The sequence below is a fragment of the Pollachius pollachius genome (genome assembly GCF_949987615.1).
Source record: "Pollachius pollachius genome assembly, chromosome: 1".
NCBI classification, from domain to species: domain Eukaryota; kingdom Metazoa; phylum Chordata; class Actinopteri; order Gadiformes; family Gadidae; genus Pollachius; species Pollachius pollachius.
In genome coordinates, this window is record NC_136934.1 from 39,897,529 (window position 1) to 39,921,655 (window position 24,127).

The 24,127-nt window shown below is 47.6% G+C and overlaps 1 protein-coding gene across 1 annotated transcript in view; it reads left to right on the forward strand.

The window, feature by feature from the left end:
- The window catches only part of LOC307088400 (neuroendocrine convertase 1-like), a gene marked incomplete at both ends in the record, with an annotated part of 85,509 nt that overhangs the window by 5,044 nt on the left and 56,338 nt on the right, over positions 1–24,127 (forward strand). The window contains one exon of the mRNA XM_079754286.1: positions 1,200–1,305. Within this exon, the coding sequence (XP_079610412.1) occupies positions 1,200–1,305 (106 nt within the window). The remainder of the gene's footprint in view (positions 1–1,199; positions 1,306–24,127) is intronic.

Sequence of the window (24,127 nt, forward strand, 5' to 3'; positions counted from 1 at the left end):
TGTCTTTACCTCTTTTTTGTGTGCACCTTTCATCTCCCTTTGCCTTGCTCTCCTTTGGCTTGTTTCATCCATCTCTCTCTCTCTCCCTCTATTTTCCTCTCTGTCTCTCTCTGTCCCTCACTCTCTTCCAACTCTTGTTTATGTCTTCCTCCCGGAAAAAACGCTGTTTAGGCTTCTCAGAACACTGAATATAGTGACTGTGTGTGCGAGAGTCGTTTCTCTTTGATTGGCTGAGTCTTCAATAATATAACTTACACACTACTAAACCTTTTTGTCGTTGACTAAAAATATCATGGATGTAAGCCTAGGCATTCAGAACTAAACCGCCTTCCCACATTCCACATTTAACAGGGGGATATTACATATATATCTGCTGTTAGGTAACACCCTCTGGAAAAAAAAACCATCTGCACTTTGTGGAATGCTACCTAATTGCAAACCGTCAATGAAGCTGCACTTTGGGATGAGGAGCGGCCATTTTGTTGATGGTATAACTTACACACTACTAAACCTTTTTGTCGTTGACTAAAAATATCATGGATGTAAGCCTAGGCATTCAGAACTAAACCGCCTTCCAACTTTCCACATTTAACAGGGGGGTATTACATATATATCTGCTATTAGGTAACACCCTCTGAAAAAAGCACCCATCAGCACTTCGTGGAATGCTACCTAATTGCAAACTGTCAATGAAGCTGCACTTTGGGATGAGGAGCGGCCATTTTGTTGATGATATGAGACGACCAGGGTCAGGTGGGATGTGTTGCTGTCACCACATCCCACAAGCTCACCAGGACAGGTGATCATAAGAGGGAGGTGGCCTGTTGAGATTAAACACAGAGACATATGTACTCCTGGTGGGTGAGACGGCACGTGGTGTCCAAGGAGCAGTAGGTAAAGCCAGGGGACAGAAATCTGTGCAAAACGTGTTGTAAATGAGTAACAATTACCCTGCAACATTTGTGCCCAAAAAAATACATATTTGACTCAATAATTTGATGATATTTTGCACAAAAGGAATATTGGAGAAATAAGTATTAGTTATATGTAAGCCTATATATCTGACCAACCAGGAAAAGGCATGCAGTGTTTACAAACAAAAGAAATGATGGCTGTAGTGTAATGATGTTTAGTCATGAGACAATGTGATTTATCATAGTAACTTGTGTGTTTGTTTGTGTGTTTGTTTGTGTGTTCAGTTTGCGCAGGCGTCCTACAGGTCCAGTAGCTTGGACCTTAACGTCATGCCGGTTTGGAAGAAGAACATCACCGGAAACGGCGTTGTGGTCAGCATCATCGATGATGGTGAGCTCAATAAACAAATGCACAGAAACACAAGCATTCATTCATCCATTCATCCATTCAAAGACACAACCGCCTATGCACACACATGAAGGATACCTTCTTTAATTGACCATGTTCAGACACAAGGGTGTCTACATTACATTACTACATTACTACATCTGGTTGAACCAGTCGTTGAAACACAGAACACCCTGTTCGGACACCAACGTTTTTGCCACTCGCCGATGCGTTTCACGGTAGAATATCTCGATAAAAAAGCAGGAGAAAAGGTAACCCCACCCCTTTCAGTTTTGGACTTCCGGCCCAGGAATCTGAGCGGATGCTAAACCCAAGATTACCTGTTATTAGAACATAAAAAATATTTAGAATTAATATCGTACCATTTCGCTGTACTTTTTGGCTCTTTTGGAATTTTGCTCCTGGTTTCGCCTCGAAAAGTTGAAGGACAGATGAATGGATGGATGGGTGATTGTTAGGATGACATCATCGAGAGGTGGGTACTTGTCAGATTTTGGCTTGATTAGAGTTAGTGCTGAACCCTTGCTCGTCATTGAGATAGACGCCAAAAGAGAAAATGATTTATGTGGGTGGCAGTAGCAACCCCTTCACCAAACACCCAACCCCAGTCCCCCCAACCCATTTAGGCTTCAGTCATGCCACAATGAGGATCTCTCTCTTTTGCTCTCTCTCTCTCTCTTGCTCTCTCTCTCTCTCTCTCTCTCGCTGTCTCTCTTTTGCTGTCTCGCTGTCGCTGTCTCTCGCTCTCGCTGTCTCTCGCTCTCGCTGTCTCTCTCTCTCTCTCTCTCTCTCTCTCTCTCTCTCTCTCTCTCTCTCTCTCTCTCTCTCTCTCTCTCTCTCTATCTCTCTCTCTGATTGCCAGGATATCAGGCAACAAGGGAAATGAGAGAACAGCATCTTATGGGCTCATTCATCAAGAACTAATTGAAGCCCCACTAAGTCTCAAGTGCTGATAGAGCTGGAGTGGTGTTAGAGTGTGTGTTGTTGTCAGTGCACATGCTCCTCTGATCTCTGCTGTGTGTGTGTGTGAGTGTTTTAAAGGTGTGTTTTTTGCAGGCTTAAGTGTGTGTGCGTGTGTGTATCTGTGCACGCACAAGCATTTTAAAGGTGTGTGTGCAGGCTTGAGTCTGTGTGTGCTTGAATGTGAGGGAGGGACTTTTTGTTATTGTAGAGCACTGTCCTTAAAAATGTGTGTGTTTGTATTGGTGCATATTTTAGTGTGTCCATGCGTGTGCACGCATTTGTGTGTGTGTTCTCACATTGCCTTGGCCAATTGCTTGCACTGCCACTGCTGGGTTTCCAGTAGAAGTAGGTTGATGTAATGCTGGTTTTGGCCTGGCAGGGGGACTCTGCTCTGCATCTCTTTTTATGTGTGGAGACACACAGACACAGAGTGGGTTTTGGGTTAGGGATGGGAGACAGAAAGAAGAGAAAAAGGGAAAATATCAAAAAATGGATGGAGAGGAAAATGTCAGGAGCAAGTGCAGAGCAAGGAATCAGAGAGAGAGGGTGTGTGTGTTTGTGTGTGTGTGTGTGTGTGTGTGTGTGTGGGGGGGGGGGGGGTATTAAACTTGCACCACTGCCTCGCCTCTCCTCTGAGGCTATTGTGCTCCGCTCCACCTCTCTGTATTGATTCCACTGGGCAAGGATCTCTCTCTCTCTCTCTCTCTGTCTCTCTCTCTCTCTCTCTCTCTCTCTCTCTCTCTCTCTCTCTCTCTCTCTCGTTCTGTCATTCCTCCGCTCTCTCCCTCTATCTTCCTGCCACCTTCCATTAAAATTGGCACAGAGTGGGGAAGAAAGTCACTTCAGCCTTCCTTCTCTCTCTCTCTCTCTCTTTCTCTTTCTCTCTCTTTCTTTTTCTCTTTCTCTCTCTCTATATCTCTCTCTTTCTCTGTACCTCTCCCTCTCTCTCTCTATCTTTCCCACTCTCTTAATTCTCCCTTCCTCTCTTTCTTACCCCCTCTCTCTCTCCTTCCCTTTTCTTGCATGCCTGTGAAGGATCAAGTACATGCTGCACCTCTGTTGCACTTCTGATTCAAAGCCCATTGAAGGGCTTTTTTTGTATTTCCATAAGCAACAACACTCCCCCACACACACACTCACACGAACAAACACACACACAGACACACGTGCATGCACACAAACGCACACACTGGCAGAGACACACACGCACACGTGCATGCAAACACACACACGCTCCCCCGCCCATCCCTCTGTTTCTGTGGTAATGTAATCGGTGTCTGAGGCCACACCACAAAGTTCAATCAAATCCACCGTGCCACCTTCAATTTATGCCTTGGGAGCTCCTGTGTGTGAGTGCGTCCACCAGTCTGTGTTTTTCAGCATGTGTGTGTCTGTGTGTATGTGGCTCAAGTGCATTTCCCTACTTCAGTGCGTGTGTGTGTGTGCGTGTCTCTGTCTCTCTCTTCAGTGTATTTCTCTCCCTCAGAGTGTGTGTGGGTGTATGTGTGCATGTGCGTTTGCCCGTGCATGTGTGTGTGTTTGTTAGTGTTCGCGTGTGCGTGCACGTGTGTGTCGTGAGGCCTCACATACACGCGTACACGTGTCCCTGCACTTATTTGTCCTCGTTTCTTCTCCCTAGATCATGCCGTCACAGTTGTGCCGTTACATTGATTTGTATTTGCCCATTATTTAAGTAGCCTGTTTTATAGCATCTCTCTCCCCTTCTGAGTCTCTCTCCCTCTCTCCCATTATCTCTTTCGCTCTTTCTTTCTCTCCCTCTGCCCCTCTATCTCTCATTCTCTCTCATGCACCCTACCTCTAATTTATCTAATTTAGCTCTAGCTGTGTGTGTGTGCGTGTTTGTATCCCTGCATTTTTTCTCTCTCCCTATCTCTTTCTCTGTCATTATGGACTCCATAGCATGTGGCTTTAATTCAAGCAGTTTACGGTGACAACACAAAGCATCATCGGCAGCATCAGAGGCCGGGCCCGTCCCAGAGCAAATGATGCAGCGATCAGGCAAGACAAGCCTATGTTTCATAGACATAGTGGTCATTGGATCATCAGCCCTCCTCTGATTAGGCCTGGTGAGTTAGTGGCACTCCGTGTGTGTGTGTGTGTGTGTGTGTGTGTGTGTGTGTGTGTGTGTGTCTGTGTGTGTGTGTGTGTCTGTGTGTGTGTTTACGGTATAGATGTGTGCGTGTGTAGCCCTAATGCCTTATGTTGAAAGTGTCCCAGCTATCTCTTGGATCCATCTGTTTTCCTCTAGGTGAATATGGTTTGGAATAAGGGTTACAAATTGCCCTGGGATTCCTGAATATCTGAACAAACACACCGCTCAGTTGTTAAACTTGAATATAAAAATGAAACGGTTGAGTTTAGATAAAGTGCTGCTGCTTATTGTCAGGGGAAGGATCTGCGAATAGCAGGATAATAATGTCCGTATTGTGCATGGCCTGCCTGGCTAAATGTGGTGTTTTGAGGGCGACCCGTGGCTATGATGGCTGCTGCTGTAAGCTACTGCTGCTGTTAGAACAGAGCAGTTTGAGGTTCAAGTGCTTCAGCTAACAAAGATGATGAAGTCTTTATAGGCAACCATTATTTTTGATAACAATATCGGCTTGTCGGTGTCCCGCGCATAAAACACGCACATCAAAACAATAAGGCATCTCTCAAGGGTAAAACTGAGTATTGAACCGTTTTTATTTTTTCTACCACGGGAGAATTTGTTTTTGGTTTTGTTTATTTTTTGTGACACCTTTTAGACAAACTGTGTCATGGATAGATGGATTCATGAAGTCTAAACTTCTGTTTAATGTTCAAATTGATAGATACCAGAAGACTGGAAATGTTATCTGTTTCCAGCAAATCATAAAAAATGTAGCAGTTATTGCTTTTAATGTCAGGGAAGGTGAAAACAGTCTGGCAACCTTATTGTTTACTTGTGTGACTCTGAAGGCATATGTGTACCTTTGAACTTTAACCACTTTGTGTTCTTGCCCATGTCCATCTGACCATAGAGATAAAAAGTGTGACTACCAGTTTGTGGATTTGTGTGTACATACATATGTCAGTGATTGTGTGCATGTGTGTATACACATGTCAGTGTTTGTGTGTCTGTGTGGGTATGTATTTTGTGTATACACTTGTGTATGTGTATGTGTGTTAGTGTGTCTGTGTGTGTGTGTGTGTATTTTTTTAACTATATCTGAGACGTTGCCGGCCACATAAAAAAAAAAAAACACATGTGTGACAGAGGGTAGAGCGACAGAGTCAGCGTTTTTTTCCCCTCCCTCCCTCCTTCCCTCCCTGCCCTCCTCCCTTCTCACCCCCCGCTGTTCAATCCATCCAGCGACTGTCACCACGGGGGAGCAGACAATCTATCACGGCATCGGGACGCATTCTCCTCACCTGCGCCGCGCCTTTAATGAACAGCCAACATGATCCCGGCTGACAAGCAGGAAATGGATGTAATAAAGATTGTTTCTGCATGCTCTTTGCATCCCTGATAAATCACCTCGCTGCGCAACAGATACGGGAGCCACATGGAAATTTGATTTCACACTGTGAGGGATGTGGGGGGTGGTGGTGTAGGCGGGAAGGGAGGGGGAGACTGGACCGAGAGGATGGGGGGAGGGGGGCTTTTTCTCTCAGTGGAACTGGCCTGTTGACGTCTGTGTTGTTGTGTGCGAGTGTGGGCGTGGGCGTGCATGTGTGTGTATGCGTGTGTGTACATATTTTCTGGGTTCGGCTCCTTTTTCCCACTAATCCCAACCTTGCTGTGAATGAAGGCTTACATGGTCTGTGTTATACTCTGTTTGTTACCTATTTTATTATCCACGGTTATATTGCACCAAACATCCCCTCTCTCACTCCACATCGTCCACCCTTTCTGTCCACCTATTCCCACACACACACAAACACACACATACTTGCACACACGCATGACCATACATACGCACACATGCACAGATATACAGTATATAAACACTCACTAACTCCCTCATTCACTCTCACATACAAACATATATATATATATATATATATATATATATGTAAACAAAACAAAAACATGCCAGCACACGTGCACACAAACACTTCTACCGTGCACAAAAACAGTTCTACCATGCACACAAAGAGTGGGACTGTTCCAACTCATTGTTTCCCAAACAGAAAGCCCTGGCCGGAAGGCTTGGTGAGAGTGAGGGAGAGAGAGGAAATGGAGAGAGAATAATATTTATTCTCACTATGGAGAAAAAAAATGGGGTGAGTTAAAAAATGAATAGTGAGCGATTCAGGAAGCAAATGCTACATAGACCAGAGAGCTAGAGGAAGAGAGAGGTAGAGATGCAGATATGGTTTATAATTTATGATTTAATCTATTGCAATCCTGGTCCTGCTGTAAGTCACACAGGTCTCAGCTGAGGGAGAGGGAGGGAGAGAGAGGGAGGGAGATAGGGAGGGAGAGAGAGAGAGAGATATTAACCTTTCTTGAAGCTGTGGGAGCTGTTTAAACTGACCACCTCCTCCTCCCCTCTTCTCCCCTCCTCTTCTCTAATCACTTAACCTACTAATTTTACCACCATGCGCACACCGTTTTACAGACCTCTAACACAAATCTGCATATCTTAAAAAAGACTTGTTCCGCTGGCTTAAAAGGCAATTAGAGTAATATTTCACACTGATGTAATGTACTTCCTGTGTATGCATATCTCAACATGAAATAAAAAACGGTCAAGGCACTGCATGACCCACTAACTGTTTACAGTTTTTTAAGTTGTCTTTAAACAGCTGTTTTTAGTTGTCTTTTAATTTGATACATAACTAAACTAGGCCTTTTTATTCTACCTCGATATTTTGTGATGTTTATTTTTCAACAGATAGGAGAAACAGAAATCAACATAAATATTGATTACTTGGAATATTTATGATGTTCGACTTATGCTCAGCCACTGTGGAATCTAACAGACAGCTGTGTAACCTAACCTGTAAACTGCTCTGGATCAAAAAATAAAAGTGTCTGTTAAACGTTTATTATACAAGTAGATTAAAGTAAGTCATTCAAAACGATTGAAGTAGAGTACCTCCAAAACGTGCTCTTGGCGTTCACAGCTGCCCCCTTCCTCAGACGCTGTGTGAAATCATTGGTTTCTCATTGGTTTCTTGTTCTTCCTAGTCTGCTGCGAGCCATTGTCTCAGTGTCAAAGCCCATTGGCTCGCTCCAAACAGAGGAGCCAATGGGGAAGGGGGTTGGTAGGTGTGCAGTGACACCCTGCCGTACAGGAGTGTGTGGGCATCGATGGTCTGGCGCTCCCCGGAGAACCATTCTCCTGGATAAATATTGGGTTTGTGACGGCCTCTGTAATGACACCCCGCGTTGGCGCGGCAACACAGCGGGGGGGGGGGGGGGGGGGGGGGGGGGGGGGGGGGGGGGTAAGCGACGTTGTCCGTCACGCCGCTGGCAGGCCCGGCGTGGGAGTGCTTGGCACATTTTGCGGGGGTCCCTCAAACACTCATTGGAATCAGCCAACCGACCCCCCTCCCCCCCACACACACACACACACACGCACACACACACCTTACCACCCAGCTCTCATGCTGCCATGCATACTGACTATGCATACATATGCACGCACACACACACACACACACCTTACCTCCCAGCTCTAATGTTGCCATGCATACTGACTATGCATACGCGCGCGCGCGCACACACACACACACACACACACACACACACACACACACACACACACACACACACACACACACACACCTTACCTCCCAGCTCTAATGTTGCCATGCATACTGACTATGCATACACGCGCGCGCGCACACACACACACACACACACACACACACACACACACACACACACACTTAGGACCGCTACACACACACAACTCCCACTACCTGTTTGGGAGCCCGCACTCTCATTTGCATGAAATAAGATGGAAATGGAGTCCTTATTTATGCCAACAGAAATGGAGTGTGTTATTAAGGGCACTATTGTGCAAAATCGACGGTGGCGGCGGGAATACATTACAGAGGCTATTTCTGGAGTGGCTGGAGTCACACGGAGGGTAATGCCATACAGGTCCCTGATGACTGGGTGTAGTCTGGGAGCCCATACCGAAAGTGCGTGTGTGCGTGTGCATCTGTGTGTGTGTGTGCCCATGCATGCGCATGTATGCAAGTCTGTTTATTTGTCGGCTTTAGCTCATCACTCCTGTTTCGTGTTTGACTGTGTCCCTGCATTTCTCCACAGAGTGCATAATGCTGATGTGCCTTTTGGAAGCCGAGTGAATGAGTGTGCGGGGGTGTGTGTGTGTGTGGTTGTTAGTGTCAGTGTGTGTGTGTGTTGGGGGGGTTCTGGTGCTGCGCTTCAGTTGGTGTTTGGCATGGTGACGCTAAAGGATGCCAGTTCCTCATTCATATGAGTTCTGCTGTAATTCCTTTTATATTAGGTGTGTTGTAGATAGAGACGCAGGTAAACAGCTCCCCCCCACCACTCGTTCATTGAATTTCTGGCTCTGGCGCTTTCTCTCTCTGTTTATAAATGTGGAAATGAATATTTGGCATTGTTATATCTCGTGCTCGCAAGACAATTTGTACCTCGCGCACAACTCTATGTATGAAAAGGTGTAGAATGGATAGGATCAACTTATAGCAAATTGAAATTCATGGTGTTCCTGTGTGCTGACACATCTCCACATAAAGATATTACAGCAGCACGAGATGTCTCTGGGACGTGAGCAGATATGTCACGGTTTGATTTGCTAAGTGGGAGCAGAGATAGCCTCCTGCTTTCCACAGATCACACAAACTACGCTGTGACTGGTTCGCATGTTAAGTCGGCCCCTCAGAGAAGGCGACTCTGAATCCCTGCTTTAGAGCGCGTCACAGTGATCAGTCGGGAACGTCCATTACATTGTTTATCTACGTTTCCGGCTCGGCCCAATCGATCTAAAATGTTGCGTTAAACAAATCCTTCCGGGGAGTCGGCAACCATTGTTGCTTTCCCAGAACACAGCGTTTTCTTCATGGTTCCACCGTCTTACCCTACGTTTAGTGTGTTACCTGTCTCCCATACCTCAGTGTGTGACCCAATTGGTCTCCGTAGAGGAACCCATCGACCCCGGCCTCCTGCCGGTGACAGACGGGTCCCCGCTCCTGGACCCACCCGACCCCCGTGACCTTTTGTCTCCGGCCCAACCTGATCCCGCTTTAATCGCCTTTGATTGACCTTCGGTTGACACCTTGACCTTTTACCTTTTTCACAGCCCTCTGAGGTTCCCAGGCTTGCCCCCTACTGTTTGGATCATGACCACGGAGAATAAATATTATGAGCTGCTAAGTTGTGTGTGTGTGTGTGTGTGTGTGAGTGTATGTGCATGTGTATGTGTATATGGATGTGTGTGTGTGTGTGTGTGTGTGTGTGTGTGTGTGTGTGTGTGTGTGTGTGTGTGTGTGTGTGGGTGAGTGATGGTAGAAGAGGGCCCAAAGAGGTGATGTATAATCTATGAAGATATTGGGTCTTGTGTTTTTTAGTGCTGCAGCATATGTGAGCTGTCCTCCTGTAGGGCAGCCATTTTGAATGCGAGAGATTCAAACAAGAGGAAGTGTGTATGTGTGTGTTTGTGTGTGTGGGAACTGAGTTGTCCATTAACTGGAAACCCAGGCTCGGCAGGCTTAATGGGTGTACGTAGCATTGTTCCCCGACGCTGTCTGAGATGTATGGAACGCCGTGCCGCCGATGGTTTGGGTAAATGGTACCGCCAGGCGAGCGCAAAGATATAACTGATCTCTTTCTGCTATCCGATCTAACCGCTGGGCTGTGCCCATAAAGAGCATTATTCATCTGATTTGTGAGTGTGTGTGTGTGTGTGTGGGGGAGGGGGGGGGCGCTGTGTGTTCATCAGTATTTAGTAGGTGGTAGATGAAGCAAGAGGAGCGAATGGACAGGGAGAGAAAGGCGGATAATATGAGAGAAACAGCGAGAGAGGAGCTGTTGTTGTTTTGAAACACACGGATCAAATAAGCTAATGTCAAGGCCAGTGTGGTCCAATAATTCTCCAATTCTACAAGAGGTCAAGCCGGGGTCAAACTCCATTGATTTGCCTCTCTCCAGGCTATGTGGCAGTATTTCTCTCTAGTACCAAACAGCACACACTACACTCCACACCAGCCTGATCTGCTGGTGAAAGAATGGAAATCACAGCAAAATAAAGAAAGAGCAAACCTATTGTTTTATTCAATAAAAACAAGTTTTCTCCATGCCCACCAAAAGCTTTTTGATATTTTGTGTGTGTGTGTGTGTGTGTGTGTGTGTGTGTGTGTATGTGTGTGTGACAGTGTATGTGTGTGTCCCCCAGTAGATAGATATGTATATCTTCTATAGCTACTCTATATGGACTTTAATCTTATCTATGTGTGTGACAGAGACTTTGTGTGTGTGTGTCTATGAGGATGAGCATATGTGCGTTTCCGTTATGTGTGTGGGTGTGTATGCGTGTCCCGCCAGGGCCTGGTCGCAAGCCCCTGTGTGTTTGTGTGTTGTGCTGCGGTATCGGTGTGGTCCCTTCTCTATCCTCCTTCTCCTCTGCGCTGCACGGTGATGGATCGTGCCCGCTTCCTGTTTACCTAGCCCCATGATTTCCTGTGCTCATGTGTAACAAGTGGAGTTTGGCAGGATTAATGAGCACCATGCTCACTCAATGGATGTTTGGGCCCGTGCGGCACTTTATCATAGGCATAGCACAGCTACCGACTCCCCCTCACCCACACTGCCTCCTCCTCTGCAACACGCACACAAACACACACACACACACACACACACACAAGCACACACACCAAAGGCTCACGCTGCCACAAGCACAGCTACAGTGCGATGGGACGGATGCCGTGTCGTTTCCACCCAAAAGGAACACGTGGGTTTAAAACTGGAAATAAAGGCAGTCCACTAAATACCATGCCCCATGCAAGCCATGTTCTGCCCATCCAGAAGGAGGTTTAGAGAGTATTTGTCAGTAAGATATGCCACTGTTTTGCCAATGTAGTACGAGGCTTGGATAGTATTTGTCGGTTAGATATGCAGTTATTCTGCCCATGCAGAATGAGATTCAGTCAGATGTGCCGTATGCATTATCATTATAAGCAACAGAATTGTTTAGTCTCAATTTGAATTCGAAACACCACTAACCTTACGAAATTCGACATTTCCATACACATTTAAACAGCATACGTTTTCCTAGAAATACAGAACCCGTTGTAGCCGTTGGGTTGTATAAGCAGATATTGAAACATTACACACTGTACATATGTTGTATTCCCGTAATGTACGATTCCCCCCACCATCACAACAATAGCTGTTGTTCCCAGGCCTCCCCCGTAAACCCATCCCAGAGGTGATCTGCTTCTGACGCCTCTCCGTAACCCGGGCCTCCCGTGTGTTTATTGGCCCGGGATGAGCTCACACTGTATGTCCTGTGTTTGGTAAAGGACCACAATACCGAGCTCATCCCACATCAATCTCCTCAAGGTGATTTGCTTTTATTGTTTAAGTGTTGCAGGGAGCCGGGACATGCTAATGCGTGGCGTGGCACGGACGCACTCCGCACACAACACATCAGCAATAAATACTCATCTCCACGTGTGTTTATGTGACACTTAGTCTCCCAGATATAGTGTGTGAGGGCTGCACATGTGTTTTTTGTACCCATGTGTGTGTGTGTACTTGTGCGCACGCATATTTTAATGTATATATGTATGTGTTCAATGTTGGAATTTGCGTTTGTGTGTGTGTGTGTGTTGTGTGTGGCGGGGGAAGGGGAAGGGGGCCGGCAGAGAGAGGAGGACAGGAGGCTAGAGCAGAAATCAAATCACTTAATTGCTGCATTTTTCATCTCCATCTTTTGTTTTATGGCGGCGGAGGAGAGGCGCGCGGCTCCAGCTGTGATTCATGGCTGCCACGGCGACGGCGAGCACCACCATTCCTCATGCAACAGCCGCCCGCCTCCCGCGCGCCCGCAGCACCCGCACAATTACCCTGATGAATATAACTTAGGCTGGCCCTGTCTCGCTGGGTGTCTCAACGCGGAGGCTCCCTCAGTGCAGGAACCACCGTGGTGCGGTTACCTTCAGCCCGGTTTAACCACACGTCGCAAAGCTCCAACCCCCAGGTGGACAGGGCTCCCGGGGCCGTGCACACGGCTTACCCCGTGCACACACACGTGCACTTTATAAGAGCACTACCGTTACCTCTAGCGGGTTTTAGACTGTTCAATAATCATGAGAAACTTCTAAGAAAAACTGGGGAAAAAAAGAACAACCCCAGACACATGATCAGAGCTCGTCTATACACAGCTTGCACGTGCACAGAAGAATACGCACGTGTGTACTTATGAACGCACACACTATCTCGGGGAGACAATCGAGAGAGAGAGAGAGAGAGAGAGAGAGAGAGAGAGAGAGAGAGAGAGAGAGAGAGAGAGAGAGAGAGAGAGAGAGAGAGAGAGAGAGAGAGAGAGAGAGAGAGAGAGAGAGAGAGAGAGAGAGAGAGAGAGAGAGCGAGCGCGCTTGACGTGTGTGGGCTTGTTAACGGGCGAGGGTGGAGGGAACCGAGGAGGTCTTGAGGTGCAGATGACGTGAGCTGCCTCATCAGACGAGGAAGAGATATATGGCGAGATGGCGAGGGGGGGGGGATAAAGATGTATTAGAGTAAGGGTCCGGGCGGGCTCTGATAGTATATCGAGGTATTCTGAAACATCTCATGATGGCAAATGAGAGCATACCTGAACCCGAGAAACGGGGGAGGAAGAAAGGGAGGGAGTCATGCAGATTGTCGCGTGTCTCAATGCGAACACAACAGTGCGAATTCTGATGACAATGTGAAGCCATTGGGTTGTCGTGGTAATCCCTCTAATGTCCTATATCCCAGAGCCATCCTTTCTGAATTATTGTATCTATTCTTTCACTTGAAGTACAGTGAGCCAGAACTCCCAGAAGCCCCTAGTACTACATAGACCTGACTTCCACTTCCACTTCACTACCACCACCGCCACTACCCTCTGCCAGTGGCTTTGTTAACATTCCCCTGCAGAGACGGACTCACTCTCTCACTCACACACACACACACACACACACACACGCACGCGTTCACGCACATGCATGAACACACACACACACACAACCACACAGAAACACAACCACTACCAAGGTTCTTTCACAGCAGCAACAATACACTGAAATGCACCATAAAAGAATCAAACAACCAATCTCATGTGCATGGACACATACACACAGAAAGATGCCCACCGTCTCACACTAGCACATACAAACAACACACACACACACACAGACATACACACAGGAACACACAGGCTCTGGTCCCACACTGGGCGTAATAAAGCTGTTCCGGCCACGGGGGGTAAGCTGCCCCGCGGTCCGCTCCAAAAGAAGACCCTAATGCTGTGTGCCACACGTCGCGCTAACCATAGAAGAAGAGACGATAAACACGAGATGAAACAAGCCAGCGCGGCTGCAGCGCCGTCATAACCCGCCCAAAAACCCCGATACCCTGCCTCCCCCAGCCGCCACGTACACCCCGGTACACACACAAGCAAGCGCACGCAGGCACGCACGCACGCACACGCACACACTCAAATAAACTTTCCTAACCTGCTTTGCCTGTTTATTTATGTCTGCCTAGATGCAGTCTATTGCAGCTTGGTGTGTGTGTGTCTGTGAGTGTGTTTTATTGTGTTTATGTTTGTGTGTGTGTGTTTGTGTGTGTGTCTGTGCCTCCATTAAAGTATAAGTACTACAGATGATTCACCCAGTTAAGGAGTATGCCAATGCCTTGTGATCGGTGGTTTTCCCTCTGAGATAGAGAGAGAGAGAGAGAGAGAGGGAGCTAAAAGGGAGGGCTACGGGAGAATAAAATAAGCTAAATGAAACAAAATAGGTGGATGCAGTGATAAAGACAATGCAATGTAGAGTATAAATTCTAACAAGGTCTATTGATCTTAACATATTACAACAGAGAAAGAGGGGAAAACATAGAGAGAGGGAGAGAGCAGGGAAATTAAAAAGAAGAGCACTAAATAAGCAACATGAAGATGGATCCCAAACGTTATACCACCCAAGAGATCTAATCTCACCGAAAACATCAGAATATCGTACCTCAATATTTACACAATCGCGATACGTGCTGTACCGGCACTTAAACATGGCTGAACATGGTGTCGTGGGTTCCTCTGCTGATTCCTGCATCTCATCACGGCAGCCCTGAGTGGCCCCTCAGCATCTGCACGGCAGGGGGGGAAAAATGGCCGCGTGGCCGTGATGCAATCGCCAAGATGAATTATTTTGATCATCCGGTCTGTGTTCTGTCGAAAATAGGAAAAGATAGCGTTCATCAAATATTGAGTGGATTCTTTATAATTTCTTACACTTCCCATTCACGAGATATGGACGGACAGCGATGATCTAATTCTCTGTCCAGACCCAGATTCAGAATCATTTAATGAAACTTCAGTGCGGCAGTGGCCAGAGGGCATCCAGCCCTCCGTACACCTTCAAGTGTGTGTGTGTGTGTGTGTGTGTAGACTGTTGGCAGTTTTAAATATTAATCTCAAGGTCACAGGAAGGGGGTGGGAGGGGGGGGCGGCTCATCATGACCTTCATGCAGAAGGCAGTGCTCTCTACCCCCCCCCCCCTCCCCCTCCCTCCCTTGCCTACCGCTGCTGCTGTTCTCACTGCTGCCTCTCCCCCCCACATGATCTGCCTCTGTTTGTTTCTCTCTGTTTGTCTCACTCTGTTTGTGCTTCCGTGATCGCTTCCAAGCCCCTTTGTGTGTGTGTGTGTGTGTGTGTGTGTGTGTGTGTCTCTGTGTGTTGATGAACCACGCACACGTTGCCTCGATGTTCATTCAAATGCGTTGGTGCCGCGTCACGGCCGCGGGAAGTCTGAGCAGAGGGCGTAACGCCAGCCACCTGGAATGATATACTATCCCTCTCATGGCGAGCTGTAAAGGGAAGTGCCTGACTCAGCCCGCCGGCTCTGTTTCCTTGATGCATATTCCTTAAAGGAAGCTGTGGAGTCCAGTGTGTACCATGTGCGGTTTTCCTAGGTGTTTTCTGAGATAGAGTTGTGTGTGTGTGTGTGCATACATGTGAGAGATAAGGATTTTGGGGGGGGCGGGGGGGGTCATATCTATCTAGATGTTTATCACAGCAGACTGTGGTTAAGTTGAGAGCTCCTGGGACTGCTCATTATTTAAGTCATTTATCGAACTGTCCCTTTTCTCCCTAGTGGCAGGAACACACACACACGCAAACACACTCAACCACACACACTCACACACAGCTGCAGCCACCACAACGGGGCTAATACAAAGGGGAATATATCTGAGTCATTCTCTTCTCTTAGTTTCAGTGGAGTAAGGATATTATGCCGGCATTGACCAGAACAATAGGGAGTGCAGATGAATGGTTCTTCTACTCTGTATTATACTTCTACTTCCACCACGGCAGTAAAACAAAAAGGGAAAGGCACAGAACACAAGACACACACACACAATACATACTCTCTGCGGTTCCTTCTTCTGCTTTGATCTCCGTGTGGTGAGAAAGAGGGCGAGGGACTGTTGCGCGGTGGTCTACCGGGGCCTGCAGGCTCTGAACATGGCCCAGGGTTTTCTCTCTCTTTCTCTTTATCTAGCTCTCTCTCGCTATAGTTCTCTCACACTCTCTTTCTCCCTAGATCTCTCTCTCTCGCTATGGCTCTATCTCTCTCTCTCCCTCTTTCTCTACCTAGCTCTCTCTCTCTCTCTCGCGCGCTCTTTCTCTCTCTCTCTCGCTCTCGCTCTCTCGCTCTAGCTCTAGCTCTCGCTTTCTCCCAAGCTCTCTTTCTCTCTCTCTCTCTCACTCTCTCGCTCAGCGCGACGTCTGTGATTGGCCCGGCTCCCTTTCACTCGTCTTCCTCCTTCCTCCCGGTGCTCTGCTCGTGTTGTCTTCTTGTTGAATATCCATATCGTTGGTTGCAGTGCAGTTTATTCCACGCGGCACCACAGAGTACTATGTGGTTAGAAGCAGGCTTGTCTTGTCGTGTACTGCCGTGTGGATGTCAGCTTTGTGTTCAAAGTGTGGTAAATCAGCAGTTTAGCCTACAGGTGTGCACAAAGAGAGCAAGTTCTCTCAGAGAAAATGTCCATATACTTTTATATACTTTTTTTCCCTCAATGGTTTTTTTCATATCATGGCTGTTAACCAAATTCATGGAATCATTTAATTGTTAACATTTATATTTTTGTGGTACTTTCTATAGTAGGGCATATCATCAAAATGTACTGATATCAGGCCTTATAGATATAGTGCATTTAACAGATCTGAATTGACCTTTTGGAACCAGGGCTGGGTTTTAGAGTTCTGACCCAAAGTAGCATAAAGGATGCTTCTGTTCCTTGGAAATGTTTAAAAACTGGAAAAAAAATAAAAAACAAACTACTAACATACGTTGGCATATTCATAAGAGATAAATAATCACAGTAAATCGTCTAATTGATGCACTAGTTGGTCCCCAAATATAACGAGCAGACTGCAGAACAGGTGGTGAAGCAGTTTTTTATGTCACCCTTGAAGAAAATATTATGTATGTGTTGTGCTGTTACCCATGGTGGTTTTGAACAAGCAGCCTTAAATACAGTGGTAGGGTTTTACATAAATCTATCCTATTTAGTGAAAAGTGCATATCAACATTAAGAAAATAGAAACATTAAACAAAAGTAAAGAAGTCGCTCATATTACAGATATATATCAAACCTTCGTCAAGACAACCTTGTATTCCGATGTTGGTGAAGCTGAACGAATATGTTGACAGTCTAGTTTCAGTAACCCTAACGATTACCTCTTTTGTTAGAAATATTTACAGACTTAGTACATCAAATTATACTTTGTTGTGAGCATTACTTGAATAAAAGTGTTTGCCTCCCATGCTCAAATGCCACATTATACTAAATCATTATAAATAACAGATCAGTGCCAGATCAGAGCTCTAAGCATTTCCCATTTCCCCTGCCGAATGAAGAATGCGTTTTTTTTATCTTTATTGGAAAGCAATTAATTTCAACGCTGAATTCTAATGGTATATCTTGGGGTCCATGACTGAGACTACGTCAAAGCCTCTGTTTCTGCACATCACAATCCTGCTGCAACGCCACAGTCGCCCACGTCTTTAAATCACCTGGCATCCTCCATATTAGACATTATTGTCCTCTCCTTCCCTCTTGGCGTATCTATTTTTTTCTTTCTTTTCTCTCTTTTTCCCTCAATCCAAATATTTATTCTGTCAGTAAGGACGTGTCACTAGACGTATCTGTCTGTCACTATGCTTTAGCACCCCCAACCCCCCCCCATCACACACTGTCTCCCACATCTCTCCCCCCATCACACCCGCTGATCTGATCCTGGCTGCACTCAGGTGTGGAGCTCACTCTCTCTCTGTTCGCCTGTAATTACACAGCAAAGTCTCCAACACTGTGTGTGTGTCTGTGTGTATGAGTGTATGTGTGTGTGTGTGTGTGCGCATGAGTGTGTATTTGTGTGTGTGTGTGTGTGCACCTGTGCATGTATTTGTCTCTGTCTGCCTATTTCTGTGTGTGACTGTGTTTGCACATGTCATGTCTCTACACTACAGTGTCTAGTCTTTTCAGTCTGGTGTGTGTTTGTGTGTTTGTGTGTGTGTGTGTGTGTGGTTCTTAACTCAAAGTGTCTTAAGTGTGTATTAGAGCGTGTGTCTGTGTGTGTACTTCATTTTTATTTTGCTTCAGGCAGAAACATGTCACTTTGTCTTGCTCCTGTCCTTCTGGCAGACAGATACAATATTAAGAGACACACACATCTTGAATCAGACCCAACCACTGACAGAGGGGAAGGAGCCGGAAATAAGCCAACGCTCCACGGCGGGCAAGCGAGCAGCGATCGGCAGTGAGGGGAAGAATGGAGAATTGAGCACGGGGCGCTCCCGGCAGCGGCTGGTCTGAGGGCGCAGACGGACATGCCGGGGAGATGCGCAGACAAGCGATGCTATCGGATGTAAATACGGTCTTGAGAAGGGAACATTGGAGTACAATAATGTCAGGCCTTATCGCCGTTCAGGCTTGAATTCTCTTATCAGTCGTTTTGCTGAACGCTCAATTAGCCTCCGCCGGCAACAATAGCCGGGCACCGGTTTGTATACATGCTTCCCATGGATTTCCGCCACTTATTCCTCCGCTGTTGACTGTGAGCCAACATAGCCCATAAACGCTCTTGCGGCATACGCGCGCTGTTTAATTATCCCTGCAAACCCCTCCTAAGAGAGGGTTGAATTTGAGGGAGAAAGTATCGCCGGTTTTGTGGCGCTAGGTGCATTGTACCTCCGCAACAAAGCACACAGAAAAAACGCTGGTTCTGAACACTATTTGCCTTATTATTATTTCAGTATATTTTTGCTCTCTGCACCCGCGTCGCCTTGTGCCCCAGCCGAACCGACCCGGCACAGCCCCAACCCCGGCCCCCAGTGGCCCCCCCCCCCCCCCAGCACCCCCGTGGAGCTGTGCCGGCCCCCCTGGGGCCGAGCCGGGCTTCTGTTCCATAGGTCACATCAGAAGGGACTCACTTGAGCCCCTTTGACAGCTTGTTGTTTACAGTATGCCTGGCCAGCATGGGGTGGACTACGCGGTTCAGGGTGGCAGCGGCGGCGGTGGTGGTGGGGGTAAGGTGGAGTTGATACATAGATGGGTGTGTGTTTATGTGTGTGTGTGTGTGTGTGTGTGTGTGTGTGTGTGTGTGTGTGTGTGTGTGTGTGTGTGTTGTGTGTGTGTGAGAGAGTGTTTGTGGGTGTGTGCCCACATGGTTTGTGTGCAGCAGGGTGAAGCAGCAGTTACGAGCGCAGCGCAGGGAGAGTGAAGTCTGGAGGGGGGGTACAGGCTGGGGTGTGTGTCAGGGTTGGGTGTGGGGGGGGGGGGGGGGGTGTCAGCAGGGGGTCCCGCTGCAGGTTGCCAGCAGGGGGCCTCTGGCACGGGGCCCAGCGCTCTTTGATGCTCTGCGGTTCTGAGCGAGCCAGGCACGGATGGAGAGAACGAGAACAGGGAGAGAGAGCGAGAGAGAGAGATGTAGAATGAAAGAGAAAAGGTTACCTGTGGATCAGCCAACCTTTGGGGGAGGTGGGGGGGGGGGGGGGGGGGGACTTTGTTGTGGGGGCCTTGAGGGCTTTGATGTTTATCCAGATGAGGAGAGTGGTGATAAAGGGGGGGAGAGGGATGGGCGGAAATCAGAACGGGGGAGACTGGTATAAATCTGGTACAGATTGGGGGAGATGGGAGACGGAGACATCGGTGTGTTTTTTGTTTGGGGGTAATAACCAACTAAAGACTAGAAGCACCAGTGTTGAGAGTAGAGTACGTAGCTCTCTGGCCGGCAGGGGGGGGCTAACATTGTGAGGGTTTGAGTTTGAAGCAGGCTCGTGCACGAGTTTGAGAGCCATAGTTGATTCATCCATCCCCTAATATGTTATTAACCTGTGCATGTAGATGTGTGTTTGTACGTTTTTGCTTACGTGCAGGTACGTCAACATGTGTATGTTTGAGCACACCTCCAATGGATGGACGTGTCTAAACATACACAAACACACATTTGTTGGTGTTTTCTCTGAAGAACAGGCTTCACAAGAACAGATTTCTGATAGATTTGCCTGAGCTTGTGCGCGCAAGTGTTTGTGAGTGCGTGCATGTGTGTGCGTCAGTGCGTGCGTGTTTGCCACCACCGTTTTTGTGTTGCATGCTCAGTGGGACGCAACAGCTATGGCCCACGCTGGGCTCCCACTCCCAACAACACATGGAACGCTCCCATAATGCATCCGCTTTTCAAAGACTTCCATCCCGGGAGGCTTTGCTCCTACAGCAAGGTCTCTCCTACCAGGAAGTGACACGCCCCACGCTGAGAGACAACTCCCCACAATGCTCTGAGGCGGCTCCCATAGAGACAACGCACTTAGTGGGGAGACTGATGCCGCGCATCTGTCAGCCAGCTAACAACAGTCTCCTTCCATTTCTCCTCCATCCATCCACTCATTTGCCATCCATCCCACCTACTTTAAAAACCGGCTTTCTCTTTTTTACTCACTCATAGACAGGGGGTTGCAGAGTTGTGGTCAAAGGGTAGCGGTGAAAATGAGAATACATGTAGTCAGAATAGAATAAGAAAGAAAGTGAGAGAGAGAGGAAAAAATACTTCTTACATCGGACAAAAGGCGAGGCTGACACACAATTCAATTTATTTCAAGGCGGATCTCGCTGTACCTTAATCCCCCCTCTGTCTGTGTGGTTTGCCTTCAAAGCTAGGGTGGATGCATAATGGCTGTTGAACCCTGAGAAATGCAGGTTGCCTTTGGATTTCTGACTACACTCCTTGGCTAAAATGTCAGCATGGTGTAACAAAAAAAGTCTAGATTGTATAGCATTAAAGAGGTTCAATGTTAATCTAGAAATTGATTATTGTGATGGAGGCCATTCTAGCTGTGATTCACACATCAGGGTTAGAATCTAAATTTGGTGGGAAGTGGGCTTCTGCAGTGCCGTGGGCATTACTTAAAGGCGGTGCTTTACATCAAAGTGTAATAACCATATATGAAGTGAGTTTAATTCAAAGTTTCCCACATGGTGAGTATTGACTGAGACTCTGGAGTTGGCTCGAGGGCACTTCCAAAAAGGCCTAGTCAGTCGTTTTTTTTTTGTTTTTATTTCCAATTTCAGAAATATTAATGAGGGAACACATATTCTCCTTTAAAGTATAAAGGGAGAACTAAGGAAGAAGGGAGAAAATGTTCTACATTCCAGGCAAGTAAGCACTTATTTTGTGATAAACTGTGACCAGCAAAGTTGTGTGAATTGCAATTATGGAAATATTGAACCAATGAAGACACGGTCGCCGCATTGGGGAATCCTGGTGATGGTTAACATAACACACGGCAGAACATAAAATATTCCACTCACAATGCAATATGCACCAGATCATTTTTTTGAGGCCTCTTCGTCGGGGAGTCTGACAATTTTAATATTATGAATTGCTCTGCCTTTTTCATTTTTTTCCTCCCTCTCACTTCTCGCTGCGTCTCATCAGCTCGATGCCCGACACGCTCCTTCCCACTTGGTGACAATCAAACGCGCCCGGGCCGCCGGGGCGCCGTGAGACAATAACCACCGCTTCATTGGTAGTGTCGGCTGACACCGGCGCCGCCGCCGCCTGCCTGCCAGTCGGGAGTGGAGCGGCGCCACGGACGGAGGGGGTGGAGATCAGCTGCTCGCTTTTTAAATGGCGTCTCTGATAAGAAACGAGAACAGGGGAGGACAAGCTGAGCATTTAAATGGTGTGTGGGGCAGGGGGAGGGAGGGAGGACGGGGGGGAGAGAAAAACGAAAAGCATGGACTTGGGAGTACAGATGGAGGGTCACAATGTGGGTCTCCATGAATGAGTAAAGGTGGGTTTTGAAGCAAGGGAGCGGTAAAAATGGCGCTGAGCTTTAAATGTCAGAACGGTAGCGGGTTCAGTCTAATTCCTTTTTTTTTTTCAACTTGAGGATTTTCTCTCCCGTTCCCGGGGCTGTGGTTAGAGATCGCTCCTCTTTCCTCTGCTCTGTTCTGTTCTGTTTTGTATTTCTTTACATCTCCGAGGCCCCCCTGAATGTTTGCCGTAGTCAAAACTGACAGAACACGCGGGCTCGCCGTGCCGGCATTGCACAACTTTTGCTCACATTTCTTAAGGCTTAATTGATTTCTTATTGAGGAGCTGCCAAGCAAATCAGAACATTGCACTCGGGCCGCCGAGGTATTAGCGCGTTGCAGAGTGTTTAAGATGTTTTCACTGATCTCAGCGTGGCTGAGCCCAGTGCCCCGCAGTGGCTTGTGTATAATGGACTGCCATGAAATCATAATTGCGTGTTTATGAACAAACCAGCTGGCTGAAGCAAAGGGTAATTATTTTCTCCGCCGCTTGCCTCGCCCCGCTCGCCGCACACATACACTCCGACGCGTCTGATAACGGCTCTGATGGAAAAAAAAAGGGAGGAGGGGAGAGAGAGAGAGAGAGAGAGAGAGAGCATGGAAGAGGGGGGTAGGAAGACTAGGGAGAGCGAGAGGAGGGAGGGGGGGGGCAGAGGTAGTTCCCCTCAGTCAGACCAGGTGCTTGCTTACCCATCACTTTTGACATCAGACTGCTGTCTCTGTGTTCTGTTTGTCGAGGCGCTGGGTGTATCTGGGATTCTGCCGTTGGCAGGAGACGACCACGAGCTCCGCTGTGTTGACGTTGGTGACGGAGATGTGCCTGGCGTGTCTGCTTCCCCCCCGAGGGGGGTAGAAAGGGGGAGAGTGTAAGCTAGTAGACAACCGTGTACGCCAGGGAAAGCGGAGGGCGGCTGCTTAATGCTACGGAGGGGCTTAGTCAGTAGGCCCTCAAAATGAGGGTGATGGCTGGAGGATCTGGGGGGGGATGAAAGTAAGCCCCAGCCATCAGTGTGGGGGCTTATTCTGTTCCGCATTTGGATTTCTTTATTAACTTTAGGCCGTGGGACCCCGGAACAGAGAGAGGAGCAGACCGACGTTGAACAAACGCTTACCCAGATCAATGGGCACCTACTGCCTTAAATGTCAACTCAAATGAGAAGACACAGTCACGAGAAGTGAGGAGAACGGCAAACAAACACATCAGATGAATAGGAAACAACGACTCTTTCACAACAATTCCAATTCTTGTTGTTTGACTAATTGAGAGACAGCAGAGAAAACTTTGAAGAATTAGCCTGTGTGTGTGAATGTGTGCATGCATGCATGCGTACGTGTACGCGTGTACGCTTGTGCGAGTGTGTGTGCATGCTTACCATTTTACTACGATCTATTCACCAGAAAATTGACTTTTCGCCGTCTCACTTCTTTAGTGCGGAAAAATAAACAAAAAGCCATTGCACGGTCCCCTACTTCTCGTCAACAAACAGTAGATGAATAACTGCACTAAGTCCCCAGTAAACGACTGGGAATGAGCCACCGGCACAAGCAGCAGCAGCAGCAGCAGCCGCGGTATCACCTTAAGGAACTCTCTGGGCATTATAAAAACCTTTTATGGTGGTTTCATGGAGCCCGTGAGAACTGACCTGCCCCCGGCACTGTAGCGCGGCACGTTCCTCCCGGCTCATTACTGCAGCCCCCGCACTCGTATTTAGCCTCGTTAGCCGCTTGGAAGGAACATCTACGGCCCGTAGGGGATTCAAAGGGTTAATTGTAGATTGTGTCAGAACTTGGACCTGGCCGGTTCGATAATGGGGGGCAGTTATTGGCTCAGCAAACCTGTGTGTGTGTGTGTGTTAGTTTGTCTGCGTGTGTGTATTTGTGTGCGGGTGTGTGCGTGTGTGGATGTGTGTGTGTGTGTGTGCGCGTGTCTGTGTGTGTCTGTGTGTGTGCATATAATCTGTGTGCAATTGTTTGTGAGAGCACAGACCGTCTGAGGATGTGTGTGTGTATGTGTGTGTGTCCATGTGTGCTGTCCTTGGGTATTGGCTTTGGTGTTGACCCAGGGCCAGCTCCCTCCCACCCCCTGCTGTCTGTATTGACAGGGGGAGGAGGGGGGCCCCCGAGGAGGGCCCTCTCTTCACTAGTACTGACCCTGCCCTCCTTGTACTGGAGACACACACCTACACATCTATCTGTGTGTCCATCTAGCTGTCTGTCTCGCTATGCCTAGATGGACGTCTATCTGTACGTCCATCTAGCTCTCTGTCTCACTGTCCATCTAGCTGTCTATATGTCCGTCTA